This window comes from Parambassis ranga, chromosome 14, assembly GCF_900634625.1.
Source record: "Parambassis ranga chromosome 14, fParRan2.1, whole genome shotgun sequence".
NCBI lineage: Eukaryota > Metazoa > Chordata > Actinopteri > Ambassidae > Parambassis > Parambassis ranga.
The window spans coordinates 9,059,176-9,075,143 of record NC_041034.1 but is presented as its reverse complement, the minus strand read 5'-3'; the positions used below and the strand labels follow the sequence as shown (position 1 = coordinate 9,075,143).

The 15,968-nt window shown below is 39.3% G+C and overlaps 2 protein-coding genes across 2 annotated transcripts; both read right to left on the bottom strand.

The window, feature by feature from the left end:
• Positions 1–607: 607 nt before the first annotated feature.
• On the bottom strand, positions 608–3,036 carry LOC114446495 (olfactory receptor 2AT4-like). The gene is made up of 2 exons (XM_028422140.1): positions 2,116–3,036; positions 608–655 (listed from the first exon to the last, which is right to left on the bottom strand). The coding sequence occupies exons 1-2, from the start codon at positions 3,034–3,036 to the stop codon at positions 608–610; spliced, it is 969 nt and encodes a 322-aa protein (XP_028277941.1).
• Positions 3,037–10,341: 7,305 nt separating this feature from the next.
• LOC114446494 (olfactory receptor 2AT4-like) lies at positions 10,342–11,292 on the bottom strand. The gene has a single exon (XM_028422139.1). It carries the CDS (start codon positions 11,290–11,292, stop codon positions 10,342–10,344), a length of 951 nt encoding a protein of 316 aa, XP_028277940.1.
• Between the last annotated feature and the right edge of the window lie 4,676 nt (positions 11,293–15,968).

Genomic DNA, 15,968 nt, shown 5'->3' with positions numbered 1-15,968 from the left:
TAAACTGGTTTGTAATGATGATAGGTCAATGATTGTAATGCAGAGTTAACAAGGATATTCTCACAAACGCACAAACTAAAGTTTTATAAGCCTCATTACACTCTGTATAAAGTTAGCGTTATAAAGTGACTTCATACCAAAATGTGATACTTACATTAATGATGTGTGTCAATTATTTAACTTTGTTCACACAGATCCTTAAAGTAAACAGTGATACAGTGACTCTTGTGTTGCGTAATGTTCCCTGAAGATGCACCCTTCTCTGAGACAAAACAAAATGTTTCTTATGGGTCCAATTTGTGATAAAACCCACCGGAAGATTCATTTGTTAATGACCTTGAATTTAACAAACAAACCTTTCACTGTTTGTACCTCAGACCAATTAAGGATAAAAAACCAATTAGTGGTCAACAAGGAAAACAGGTGCAGGTATTACACTGTTTTTATGATGCATCCTTATTTCCTCTATGACACGCTAATGTGTAAATGGTAAAGGACCAAGTCTCACATTTAGTCACAGTGGTTGACCTGAACTTCAGAAGGAAACACACACAGCAGGTGTGCACTACAAACTGGACACAAACTCATACATAGAAGAGAAAAAGAATTACAAAAAAGGCTGTAGTGTCTCACTGTTTTGTTCTGCATTGACTTTCTAGTCAGCAGGTACAGATGTTAAATTTACTGACACATCTGTGTCTTCTGGTTAGTCAGCATACTGCCTTTTACATGCACTTGTGCACAGCACACAGACACACAAAGCCCAAAATCCTTTAAAATAAAAGTTCATTTTCCAACAGTAGCACATGTTGAATCCTCGAGGCCACACACTAATCAATCCCTCAGGCTGATCAGCAATTCTAATTGTTGCAAATACTTATTTAAAGTTTCAAAACGAGCATTACAAAGTACTTTATTGGATATTATGGCATTTCAAGGCATCAAACAAGCAACAATGTCTAACTACATTTTGAATGAATTCAATCAGTTATTTTGCAGATTGTGATGATCACATCTGAGTGTTTGGATAAAAAAGTTGTAATTCTGTAATTTTGTCAGAATTTGTCTGAAAAAGGGCCATGTCCTTTGACATTTTAACTAGAGCTGGGTGATATGGCTTAAAAATAAAACCTCAGATTTTTCCATCCACTCTAAACTCTCAGTCCAGCATTAGGCTACAGTCCTCTGTCTGTCGACCCACAGCATTCAGCTGTCTGTCCGGTTTGTTGTCATGGCCCAAGAACTTGGTGTTGTTTGAAGATCCTGTATTGACAGGAAGAGCTCTCACTCCTTTGTGTATTCGCGCTACCACATACACACACAAACACGCAGTGATGCGGGCGATCAGGAGAGAGTGGGACATCTGTGTTATACCAGATCTTTGGAGCACTGCGAGGATAGATGATAGAAACATTTTCTAAAGGCACGCTTGCTGTTTAATGTGATTAAGGAGTTTGAAGTTTCAGTATAGTTTTTGTGGTTTTTCTTTGTAATTTTGACCAGTTGATTCTCACTTGGATTGGCACATGGCTGAGTTCATGTTCATATTTTTCTTCTTCCAGTACAAAGATGCAGAAGATGCAAACAGTCTGTACATCCCAGGCATACATTTGAAAGTTTTCTGTCCCCCACATGTGCACTCTTGGTTTTAATGTTTTACACAATAATGGTGCAGACTGTTTTAAATAGTATAGTTTAATTTAATAATAATTAATGTGTTGACATGAGACAGAAATGTTCAACAAGTGAACCTACAAGGAGCAAAAATGTAAGCCACAGTATCATGAAAGTTTCGCAAGTGAGTTTAAACACAGGTTCGAAGTCACACAGCTGTGAACGGGTAAAGCAAATCCTAATGAGCCTCATTTGTGCTGCTATCAACAGGTTTTTACTGTACACACTTCAGACAAATATTTCCCAGCTGGAATTTAAAACTGTGAGAAATAGGTCTGAATGTATCTTTAGTGTTAAGCTGTCATTTTATTCATAATTCACCAAATGTCTGATGAATCAGTAAAAGACCATCTGAGTTTTTTTCCACTATATGTTAAAATATAAACAGATTACTTCAGAAAAGGACATATGTCAGGGGCTTATTTTCATTTTTTTAATCACCACCAGTGCTCTGGTTTTGATCTCTTTGGTTTTCAAAGAATAAACAATTGGATTGATGGAGGGTGGGATGCAAGACCCCAAAGACAGGCTCAGCACACGCTGGTCTGGGTCCATGCTCCTTAGAAAAAACCCAATTAGAAAAATGCTAATTATAGGAATGAAAAATATAGCACAAACAATGACATGCTCAACACAGGTAGCAAGAGCTTTCATCCTATTGCTGACTGATTTCATCCTGAACACAGTTACCAAGATGCTGGCATAAGACAAAAGAATGAAACTAAAGGGAGCCACCAGGCTTACCATACTGGAAGCAGAAGCGGCAGACCACTGCAATGTGTAGTCATTACAGGCGAGTCTAAACACAGGTGCATAGTCACAGAAATAACTGTAAACTCTTACAGAATTACAAAAGGACAGCTGGGTCATGATGCCAGTGCTGTATGCGATTTGTGCCAAGCTGAAAATCCAAAACACGGCGATGGTACCTGACATGATTTCCACCGTGTTGAACAAGTTCTGACGCAGAGGCAAACATATTGCAATCAACCTGTCATAGGCCAGTATAGCAAGTGCGTATGACTCCATAGTTGCAAAGGCATAGTAGCAATACATCTGGACCAGACACAAGTTAAATGAAATAAAGTTGTCCTTAAAAAGGAATACCTTGATCATGCTGGGAATAATGGTTGTGGTTAGGAGTACGTCAACTACTGCAAGGTTGATCACAGCCAGAAATTTAGGACTGTGTAAGCTGTGGTTACGGGCAATTATGAAAATCAATAAAATATTGAACACTACTGTAACCACATAAACGAATGCTAGAAAGATGATGTACAAACTGACATAGGGAAACTTCTCAAATCCAACGATGTAGAAGCCTGGAGGATGAATGATGACAGAGCTGTTTAAAACAGACATTGCTCATGTCCACAAGCAGCTTGCTGGTGAAGAGCCTGTCATCTGCAATGTGTGAGATCTGAAAGAAAAGGATGACAATAACAATAATCTATTGATTTTCAACAATCCAGTTACTCAAATAATAACTTAGAATTCTGATTGAACATAATTTATCACTCTATCATAATTCAGACATGCCAAAGAACACAGTATACTTATGCCTCACCTGTTCTGTTGATGATTGCTTCACACATGCAGTGTGAACCCAGATGATACAAACATCAATAGCAGCGATTGATTGTCTGCCCCTCTGACCTGTGTACAGTGAATAATATACCTACTTCCTCAATCTCCAGAGATAACAATCCAGTCTCCTAATTAAGAATATTACAATATTAAGCCTGTAGCTGGAAATTAAGATTAATCCACAGAGATCCTTTTGTTGTCCTCCAACGTAACAAAACACAAAAAAACAGCTTGTTAGTATTTAGTATAAGCAACAACAGTAGATTGTTTTTAATAAAAATTGGCATTGTGATGTCTTTGACTCATTTACATAAAAAGAATATAGTAACAATATATGGAGGTCCATGATCTGGGACAGATAAGAGGTCTTTTTTTCTAAAAGGAAGTTTTAGTTAGCTTCAATATAAGACATGTGTGTGTGTAACTATCAACACATTGCACTCGTAAAGTCAGACACTGTGACACTCTGTATTAGAGATCTTTTGACATTTCAGTACTTACAGTTGCTGCACAGAAAGCAAAGTCCAGGCATACAAATAAATATACGCAAAGGAGAAGATTGTGGTCGTGGAAGCTTTCTGTTTTGTTTTTGTAGTCAGTGTATCATTGCCCATTAATGGTTGAGTGGACAAATATGCTCAACACTTATCTACACTGCTCAAAAAAATAAATGGAACACTAAAATAACACCTTCTAGAACTCAATGAAAGAAATGTTCCAGTTGAAAATCTTTATTCATTACATAGTGGAATATGGCCACAACAAAATAACATAAAAATGATCAATGTAAAGTAAAATTATTGTTAGGATTCTATGTTTCTTGATTTGTTTTCTGTTTAGTTTTCATTCCTGTCCTGAATCTGTGATCTGTGTGTTTGCAGTTGTGTCTTGTTTCCTGTTTTATTTTGAAGGTCCATGTTTCCCCTTGTGTTCCTGTGTGTTTTACTTCCTTGTGTTTCCCGCCTTTAGGATTGCTTGCCCCACCCTGATTTGTCTCACCTGTGTCTTGTTACCCTTCTGTATTTAAGTCCTGTGCTCCCCTTTGTTCTTGTTAGTCCGCCCGTTTATCCACGCTGTGTTCCTGTGTGTGTTTCCGTCCTCCCTTTTGGATCCTTGTTAGGTTTGGTTTGTTTTTTACTGGTTTGTTCTTGTTGAATTAGTTAGTTGTTTTTACTCCTTTGATTTGTACTTTCTGTTCTGGGATTTTATGGGTTTTGAACATTTTGGCTTCATTAAAAGCTCACTTTTAGTTCACCTCAGCCTTTGTGTCTGCATTTGGGTCCAAACTCCCCCATAACATAACAATTATTATCCAATGGAGGGCTGGGTTTGGAACCATACTCAAAATAAAAGTGGAAAATCACATTACAGGCTGATCCAACATTTGTGAAAATTCTTCAACATAAGTCAAAATAAGGCTTAGTGTGGGTGGCTTCCATGCACCTGTTTGACCTCCCTACAATGCCTGGGCATGCTCCTGATGAGGTGGTGGATGTTGTCCTGAGGGATCTCCTCCCAGACCTGGATTAAAGCATCAGTCAGCTCCTGGAAAGTCTGTGGTGCAACGTGGCGTTGGTGGATGGAACGAGACATGTCCAAGATGTGTTCAATTGGATTCAGCTCTGGGGAATGGGCAAACCAGTCCATAGCATCAATGCCTTCATCATACAGGAACTGCCAACACACTTCAGTCACATGAGGCCTAGCATTGTCATGCATCAGAAGGAATCCAGGGCCACTGCACCAGCATACGGTCTCACTCTAGCTGTGTCTCAATTCAGGGTCTGCATCCTGCGGAGTGCGCATTTTAAGGCCGCTTACGTCACAAAGCTGCGCAAAGGCTGTCCCAATTCGCCAAAAGTCGAAGGGTCCTTCAAATGCGTCCTCCAAATGCGTCCTCCTTTTGCCTGAATTTGGAGGACGCATCGCTACCATCCTTCGTGGCCTTAAATATCCCACAACGCTTTGCGGGCCTACTTTTTGTTCAATAGTACAATGACGGACCAAGTGAGCGGCAGCGGCACCGGCAGGAGTGCTGAATTCACATTTAAATGTAAGTAAAGAGCAGTAGTTCCAGAGTTTTAAAATGCTAGTAGTGATAGCGGCATTAAAAAAATGAGTTTTATATTTACAAACATGACGTCCTGTTGATACGAGGCGCTGTAAACTAAACGTTTTGATTGAATGTTGTTTCTGGACTGTTAAAGTATAGTTCACGTGAGGAGCAATATTGTCGTTATATCAAACGGTCATTCTGCCTGTTGTCATTTTGTTGTAGGAGGAGCAGAGGGAAACAGAAGAAACCTGACGATAACGGAGATGAGACTGGAGAGGAGCGAGAGAGAGGGAGAGGGAGGGAGGGAGAGAGAGAGAGAGAGAGAGAGAGAGGGGGAGAGAGGGAGGGAGGGAGGGAGAGCAGAGAAAGAACGGACAGACCTCAGCTCATTGAGAGGATGGTGGACAGCAGTGATTTTATGTTCTGTGTTATTTAAATGGTTACTTATTAAATTGTGTATTAAATTGTTCTTGTCTTTGTGTTCTTAAACTCTTCTAACCTTGTTACATTATGTGTTTTATTACCTATTTATAATTTAAGTAAACTTTTGAACAACTCAGTGACAACAGTAAATCATTTATTGTTCTGTTATGTACAATATTTACAAAGACACAGTTTGAACATTTCAATTTACCAGTGGGCATTATGAAAATGTACAGTTTATTATTTATAAAGATCAGCAGAAAATACTATTCACAAAGAACATATATATAAATGTTTGGCTGAGCAGGAGTCCTTGGTGCTGCTGGACTGGATGATGCCACGGTGAAGACCTTGGAGTCCTCTGGCTGTGAGTGGGACATCATCTGGGGGAGGGGGGGTGCCTGTCTCCTCTGTCCACCACATCGTCCATCAGGGTTTGCAGAGCTGACGATCGGCGGCTGCCATGTTACTAAAGATGTTTTTAAAAAGGGCAAAAATAAAAATAATAACTTCAACAGAGCGGTTTCCAAAGCAGCTTAAAATATGAAAAGCTATAAAATATGTATCCTCACCCTCCAGAGGTGATGATGGTCAGTACACCTCCTCCAGGACAGACAGCTGGTCCTGCAGGGAGCCCCACTCTCCTCCACCCAGCAGTAATTCTCTGGTGCAGTGACAGACCTGATGCTTAATGACACATTAAAGCAGTGGTTTCAGGGTTATTTTCAGGGTTCTTACACATTTAGCTATTTAATTTAAAGTATTAAAATTACAAACAGACCCTGTATCAAGTCTTACAATTGAATAAAATATAAATTACATTTAATCATATTTGTCTATCTACTGGTTATATGACTAGCGTTTGCTCAGTAACTGATATATTAATTATGATCAATAATATGGTTAAACAGCAGCTTACCGTCACCTCCCCACTGCGCTCTCCAAAATGAGCTGTCACCGGTTTTGCTGCCGCTGGAGCCGCCTCTACCCTTCCTCCAACAACAAATAAATATATTAAAATATTCCAAATTTCTAAATCCACACCGTTGTCCCGCTTGTTGTGTAGTCCGTGTTGTGTCGCTGCTTTTGTTTTTCCCGGGACAAAATTTATGACGTCGCGCCACAATCAGGAAGTGCTTTGAAGGCCAGTCCGTCCCATTTACCAACGGTTGAGGATCCTCCGGAGGATCCTCAGGAGGACGCGGCCTCCTGAGACCGCGTAGGCTGCGTCCTCCGAAGGATGCAGACCCTGAAATGAGACACAGCTAATGGGTCTGAGGATCTCATCCTGGTACCTAATGGCAGTCAGGGTACCTGGACTAGCACATGGAGGGCTGTGTGGCCCTTCAAAGAAATGGCTCCCCACACCATTACTGACCCACTGCCAAACCGGTCATGCTGAAGGACGTTTCAGGCAGTATAACGTTCTCCTTGACGTTTCCAGACTCTCTCACGTCTGTTACTGTTACATGTCTGTGCTCAGTGTGAACCTGCTCTCATAAGTAAAGAGCACCGGGCGCCAATGGAAAATCTGCCAATCTTGGTGTTCTCTGGCAAATGGCAATTGCCTTGCATGGTGTTGGGCTGTAAGAACAAGCCCCACTTGTGGACGTCAAGCCCTCATACCACCCTCATGGAGTCTGTTTCTGAGAGTTTGAGCAGAAACATGCATATTAGTGGCCTGCTGGAAGTCATGTTGCAGGGCTCTGGCAGTGCTCCTCCTGCTCCTCCTTGCACAAAGGAGGAGGTAGCGGTCCTGCTGCTGGTTTGTTGACCTCCTACGGCCCCCTCCACGTCTCCTGGTGTACTGGCCCGTCTTTTGGTATCTCCTCCATGCTCTGGACACTATGCTGACAGACACAGCAATCCTTCTTTCCACAGCTCTCATTGGTGTGCCATCCTGGAAGCGCTGCACTACCTGTGAAGGGAACTCGCAAAGTAAGAATTTCATTGCTCAGTGTAACTGTAAAGTGCTGTGCATTTGACAATAAACTTCTGAATCTTGAATCTGAGCAACTTCTGTGGGTTGTAGACACCGCCTGATGCTACCACTAGGGCTCTAGGAACAGAGAAATGGTCGGTGGTCAGCACCTGCAGAACCTCTCCTTTTATAGGGGTTGTCTTGATAATTGCCTCTCATTTCCACCTGTTGTCGCTTCCATTTGCACAACAGCAGCTGAAATGAATTCACAATCAGTGTTGCTCCTAATTGGACAGGTTGATTTCACCAAAATATGATTGACTTGGAGTTACATTGTGTTGATTTAAGTCGGGCACACACTATGCATTTTTTGGTCCGATTTTGACCCAAATTTTGAGTCGTATGAATTTTTTTGGGTTGGGCCGAATTTCAGCTTTGTCGTGCGTCTATAATCGGGGAGTGTGCTGAAGCTGATGAGAGGTGATTAACGCCGCACGAACAGCGATCGGATGATCGGTTGAATTTCTGACATGTTTGATATTTTTGTCGCCCCTCGTGAGAGTATCGCACAGTTTAAGCAGAGATACGGTCTGAAGTCTGTTATTTCCCCAACTGTGCATGCGTTTGCCAAACACGCTCGACATCACTGCGTCTACAAAAAATTGTTTCAGATGATAACAAACATGGCGGCGGTGTGAGCAGTGATGTCTCAGCCGACCATTGCACTGTACAGTGTGAGCGCATGAATCATCAGCTTTGACTCGACGTTCCATGCGTTTTATTCGTACTGTGTGAGTTGGTGTTAAACACAGACTTCCCCAAAATCGCACAGTGTATTGGAGGCTTATGTGTTCCCTTTATTTTTTTGAGCAGTGTATTTTTACAAGCAAACACCTTAAACATGGATGTTGTAGAACATCTTTTCCCTGGATACTCTTAACTTTTACACTAAGGAAAGTGTAAATTAGAGGAGCTCTATTCTGACCTTATTTGATAAGATGTTTAATGTTTCTTTACATTAATACATCATTTAATTCTTAGAGGCTTGATTTAATCTGGAAATAAAACAGACTGCACTGCCAGGCCTCAGCAGATGGTCACACAAGCAGGTTACAATACTAACACAACAGCTTCACCATGGTCCTTTAACTCCTGTATCCATCCATGACTAATACAATTACAATAGTAATTGACCGTGAATATAAACTGGTTTGTAATGATGATAGGTCAATGATTGTAATGCAGAGTTTAACAAGGATATTCTCACAAACGCACAAACTACAGTTTTATAACCCTCATTACACTCTGTATTAAGTTAGCGTGTATAAAGTGACTTCATACCAAAATGTGATACATACATTAATGATGTGTGTCAATTATTTAACTTTGTTCACACAGATCCTTAAAGTAAACAGTAATACAGTGACTCTACTGTTGCATAATGTTCCCTGAAGATGCACCCTTCCCTGAGACAAAACAAAATGCTTCTTATGGGTCCAATTTGTGACGAAACCCACCGGAAGATTCATTTGTTAATGACCTTGAATTTAACAAACAAACCTTTCACTGTTTGTACCTCAGACCAATTAAGGATAAAAAACAATTAGTGGACAACAAGGAAAAACAGGTGCAGGTATTACACTGTTTTTATGATGCATCCTTATTTCCTTTACCACACGCTAATGTGTATGTGGCAAAGGACCAAATCTCACATTTAGTCACAGTGGTTTACATGAACTTCAGAAGTGAACACACACAGCAGGTGTGCACTACAAACTGGACACAAACTCATACATATAACAAAAAAAGAATAACAAAAAAGGCTGTAGTGTCTCACTGTTTTGTTCTGCAGTGACTTTCTAGTCAGCAGGTAGAGATGTTAAATTTACTGACACATCTGTGTCTTCTGGTTAGTCAGCATACCGCCTTTTACATATACTCGTGCACAGCACACAGACACACACAGCCCAAAATCCTTTAAAAAAAACCCTTTAATTTCCAACAGTAGCACATGTTGAATCCTCGAGGCCACGCACAAATCAATCAGTCAGGCTGATCAATCAATTCTAATTGTTGCAAGTACTTATTTACAGTTTAAAAACGAGCATTACAAAGTACTTCATTAGATTTCAAGGCATTTCAAGGCATCAAACAAGCAACAAAGTCTACTCAAAACAGCCAAATACATTTTGAATGAATTCAATCAGTTATTTTGCAGATTGTGTTGATCACATCTGAGTGTTTGGATAAAACGTGCATACATTTGAAAGTTTTCTGCCCCCCACATGTGCACTCTTGGTTTCAATGTTTTAAACAATAATGGTGCAGACTGTTTTAAATGGTATAGTTTTTTTTTATTTAATAATAATTAATGTTTTGACATGAGACAGATATGTTCAACAAATAAACCTACAAGGAGCAACAATGTGAGCCACAGTATTGTGAAATTATTGGTAAAGTGATTTTAAACACAGGTTCATAGTCACACAGCTGTGAACAGGTAAAGCAGGAAATCCTAATAAGCCTCATTTGTGCTGCTATCAACAGGTTTTTACTGTACACATTTCAGACTAATTATTCCCAGCTGTTATTAAAAAACTGCTGTCATTTTATTCATAATTCCCCAAATGTCTGATGAATCAGTAAAATTTAAACAGATAACTTTAAAAATAGAATTATGTCAGGGGCTTATTTTCATTTTTTTGATCAGTACCAGTGCTCTGGTTTTGATCTCTTTGGTTTTTAAAGAATAAACAATTGGATTGATGGAGGGTGGGATGCAAGACGCCAAAGACAGGCTCAGAACACGCTGGTCTGGGTCCATGCTCCTTAGAAAAAACCCAATTAGAAAAATGCTGAATATAGGAATGAAAAATATAGCACAAACAATGACATGCTCAAAACAGGTGGCAAGAGCTTTCATCCTATTGCTGACTGATTTCATCCTGAACACAGTTACCAAGATGCTGGCATAAGACAAAAGAATGAAACTAAAGGGAGCCACCAGGTTCACCATACTATAAGCAGAAGCGACAGACCACTGCATTGTGTAGTCATTACAGGCGAGTCTAAACACAGGTGCATAGTCACAGAAATAACTGTAAACTCTTACAGAGTTACAAAAGGAGAGCTGGGTCATGATGCCAGTGCTGTATGCAATTTTTGCCAAACTGTAAATCCAAAACATGGCGATGATACCTGACATGATTTCCACCGTGTTGAACAAGTTCTGACGCAGAGGCAAACATATTGCAATCAACCGGTCATAGGCCAGTATAGCAAGTGCGTACGACTCCATAGTTGCAAGGGCATAGTAGCAATACATCTGAACCAGACACAAGTTAAATGAAATAAAGTTGTCCTTAAAAAGAAATACCTTGATCATGCTGGGAATAATGGTCGTGGTTAGGAGTACGTCAACTACTGCAAGGTTGATTACAGCCAGAAATTTGGGGCTGTGTAAGCTGTGGTTACGGGCAATTATGAAAATCAATAAAATATTGAACACTACTGTAACCACATAGACGAATGCTAGAAAGATGATGTACAAACTGACATAGGGAAACTTCTCAAATCCAACGATGTAGAAGCCTGGAGGATGAATGATGTCAGAGCTGTTTAAAACAGACATTGCTCATGTCCACAAGCAGCTTGCTGGTGAAGAGCCTGTCATCTGCAATGTGTGAGATCTGAAAGAAAAGGACGACAATAACAATAATCTATTGATTATCAACAATCCAGTTACTTCAAAAAATAACTTTGAATTCTGATTGAACATAATTTATCACTCTATCATAATTCAGACATGCCTAATAACACAGTATACTTATGCCTCACCTGTTCTGTTGCTTTACACATGCAGTGTGAAAAACAATGATACAAACATCAATAGCAGCGATTGATTGTCTGCCCCTCTGACCTGTGTACAGTGAATGATATACCTACTTCCTCAATCTCCAGAGATAACAATCCAGTCTTCTAATTAAGAAAATTCCAATATTAAGCCTGTAGCTGGAAATGAAGACTAATCCATGGAGATCCTTTTGTTGTCCTCCAACATAACAAAAAACAAAAACAGCTTGTTAGTATTTAGTATAAGCAACAACAGTAGTGTTTTAATAATAATTGGCAGTTGTTACATGTGTTTGACTCATTTACATAAAAAATAATATAGTAAAATCATATGAGGTCCATTATGTGGGACAGATAAGAGGTCTTTTTCTAAAATGCAGTTATAAGTATCTTCAATATTGCACTTTTGCGTGTGTGTAACCATCAACACATTGCACATGTAAATTCAGACACTGTGACACTCTGTATTCTCCTGTATGAACATTAGAGACCTTTTGACATTTCAGTACTTACAGTTTCTGCACAGAAAGCAGAGTCCAGGCATGCAGATACAGACCCTTTCCAAAAAAAATTGAATATCAAGGAAAAGTGCATTAATTTCCATAATTCCATTCAAAAGGTCAAACTTTCATAAATTATAGATTCGGGCCCACATTTTTTAATGATTTAAAGTATTTATGTGTTAAGTTTTACATAATTTGGGCTTTCAGCTCATAAAACCCACAAAAACAGGAATTGGAAAAATTAGAATACTGTGAAGAAATCAGCCCAAATTTTGCAGGCCATGAATGTTTGAAACTGAGTGTCACACTAATCATCTACTAAACTCAAAGCACCTGCACAGGTTTCCATAGGTGGCATTAAATTGCTTCAGATTGGGTAACTATGGGGAAGACTGCAGACTTGATAACTGGTCAGACGACCATCATTGATACCCTCTATAGGATGGGTCACAAAAGTTCATAGCTAAGGTCTGAAGGTGGGGAAAAACCACCACATTAAGACGCATCCAGGAGATGGGTTACAACTCTTGGGTTCATGGGAGGCATCTTAACTGGGCCAAGGAGAAGAAGGACTGGACTGTTGGCCAGTGGTCCAAGATCCCTTTTTTCCGATGAAAGTAAAGTGTGCCTTTCATTTGGGAATCAAGGTCCAAGGGTTTTGAGGAAGACGGGTGCAGAACAGAACCCAAGCTGCTTGAGGTCAAGTGTGAAATATCCACAGTCAGTGATGATTTGGGGTGCAATGTCCAGTGAAGGTGTTGGTAAACTTTCTCAATTCCAGGGTCACCACAAAAGTCTACCAGAATGTTTTAGAGGACTTGATGATTCCTTCTGCTAAATACAGGATCTGTATGGAGATACAGATTTCATCTTCCAGCAGTACCTGATCCCTGCCTATACTGCCAGGAGCACCAAAACCTGGTTTAATGCCCATGCCATCACAATGCATGACTGGCCAGCCAACTCACCAGACCTAAACCCCATTGAGATTCTCTGGGGTGTTCTACACCAGACCCAAAACAAAGAAGAGCTGACAGCAAGGATCAAGGACAATTGGGCTCCATAACGCCCACGCAATGCCACAAGCTGATTACCTGAATGCCACAACGCATCAAAGCAGTGATTAAGGCTAAGGGATTCCCAACCAAGTATTGACATGTCGCTTAGACAGTACCATATATTGATTGATTTGATGTGATCCTCTGTGATCCTCATTTTTTTTTCTGCAAAAGCTAAGAAATGAATGGTGATTTCTTCACAGTGTTCTAATTTCCTGGATTCCTGTTTTCATGGGTTTTATGAGCTGGGAGCCCAAATTATGTAAAAATAAACAAATAAATACTTGAAATCATTTAAAATATGGGCCCTGAGTCTATAATCTATGAAAGTTTAATTCTTTGAATGGAATTATGGCAATTGATGAACTTTTCCTTGATATTCTAATTGTTTGGAAAGGGTCTGTAAATGTATACAAGGGAGAAGATTGTGGTAGTTGAAGCTTTCTGTGTTTTTTGTAGTCAGTGTATCATTGCCATTCATGTTTGAGTGGGCAAACATGCTCAACACTTATCTATTTTCACAAGCAAACACCTTAAACATGGATGTTGTACAACATTTTTTCCTTGTATACTCTTAACGTCAATCAATTCAAAGTTTTTATTCCCACATCTTTAGGAAAGTGGAAATTGGAGGAGCTCTATTCTGACTTCATGTGATAGGATGTTTAATGTTTCTTTACATTAATGCATCATTTAATTTTTAGAGGCTTGATTTAATCTGGAAATACAACAGACTGCACTGCCAGGCCTCAGCAGATGGTCCAATGAGCATTTTTACTGTCACACCAGCAGGCTACAATACTAACACAACTGCTCCACGATGGTCCTTTGCCTCCTGTATCCATCCATGACTAATAAAAATACAATAGCAATTGACCGTGAATATAAACTGGTTTGTAATGATGATAGGTCAATGATTGTAATGCAGAGTTTAACAAGGATATTCTCACAAACACACAAACTAAAGTTTTATAAGCCTCATTACACTTTGTATAAAGTTAGAGTGTATAAAGTGACTTCACAACAAAATGCGATACATACATTTATGACGCGTGTCAATTATTTAACTTTGGTCACACAGATCCTTAAAGTAAACAGTGATACAGTGACTCTTGTGTTGCGTAATGTTCCCTGAAGATGCACCCTTCCCTGAGACAAAACAAAATGCTTCTTATGGGTCCAATTTGTGAGATAACCCACCGTAAGATTCATTTGTTAATGACCTTGAATTGAACAAACAAACTTTTCACTGTTTGTACCTCAGACCAATTAAGGATAAAAAATAATTAGTAGTTAACAAGGAAAAACAGGTGCAGGTACAACACTGTTTTTATGATGCATCCTTATTTCCTTTATGACACTAATATGTAAGTGGTAAAGGACCAAATCTCACATTTAGTCACAGTAGTTGACATGAACTTCAGAAGTGAACACACACAGCAGGTGTGCACTACAAACTGGACACAAACTCATAAGAAAAAAAAATAACAAAAAAGGCTGTAGTGTCTCACTGTTTTGTTCCGCAGTTTCTTTCTAGTCAGCAGGTACAAATGTTAAATTTACTGACACATCAGTGTCTTCTGGTTTGTCAGCATGCTGCCTTTTACATGCACTTGTGCACAGCACATAGACACACACAGCCCAAAATCCTTTAAAATAAACCCTTCATTTTCCAACAGTAGAACATGTTGAATCATCGAGGCCACACACTAATCAATCTCTCAGGCTCATCAAGCAATTCTAATTGTTGCAAGTACTTATTTACAGTTTCACAACGAGCATTACAAAGTACTTCATTAGATTTCAAGGCATCAAACAAGCAACAAAGCAAAACACAAAACAGCCAAATACATTTTGAATGAATTCAATCAGTTATTTTGCAGATTGTGATGATCACATCTGAGTGTTTGGATAAAAAAGTGCAGTTGTAATTCTGTAATTTTGTCAGAATTTGTCTGAAAAAGGGCCATGTCCTTTGACATTATAACTAGAGCTGGGTGATATGGCTTAACTCTAAACTCTCAGTCCAGCATTAGGCTACAGCATTCAGCTGTCTGTCCACTTTGTTATCATGGCCCAAGAACTTGGTGTTGTTTGAAATTCTTGTATTGACAGGAAGAGCTCTCACTCCTTCAATTATTGACGCTACTACATACACACACAAACACGCAGTGACAGGGGCGATCAGGAGAGAGTGGGACATCTGTGTTATAACAAATCTTTAAAGCACTGCAAGGATAGATGATAGAAACATTTTCTAAAGGCATGCTTGTTGTTTAATCTGATGACGGAGTTTGGAGTTTCAGTATAGTTGTTGTGGTTTTTCTTTGTAATTTTGACCAGTTGATTCTCACTTGGATTGGCACATGGCTGAATTCATGTTCATATTTTTCTTCTTCGAGTACAAAGGTGCAGAAGATGCAAACACTCTGTACATCCCAGGCATACATTTGAATGTTTTCTGTCCCCCACATGTGCACTCTTGGTTCTAATGTTTTAGACAAAAATGGTGCAGACTGTTTCAAATGGTATAGTTTAATTTATTAATAATTAGTGTGTTAACATGAGGCAAAAATGTTCAACAAATAAACATACAAGGAGCAACAATGTGAGCCACAGTGCCATGAAATTATTGCAAATGAGTTTAAACACAGGTTCAAAGTCACAAAGCTGTGAACGGGCAAAACAGAAAATCCTAATGAGCTCCATTTGTGCTGCTATCAACAGGTTTTTACTGTACACACTTCAGACTAATTATTCCCACTTGTAATTTAAAACTGTGAGAAATAGGTCTGAATGTATCTTTAGTGTTAAGCTGTCATTGTTTTCATAATTCACCAAATGTCTGATGAATCAGCAAAATTTAAACAGATTACTTTAGAAAAGGACATTTG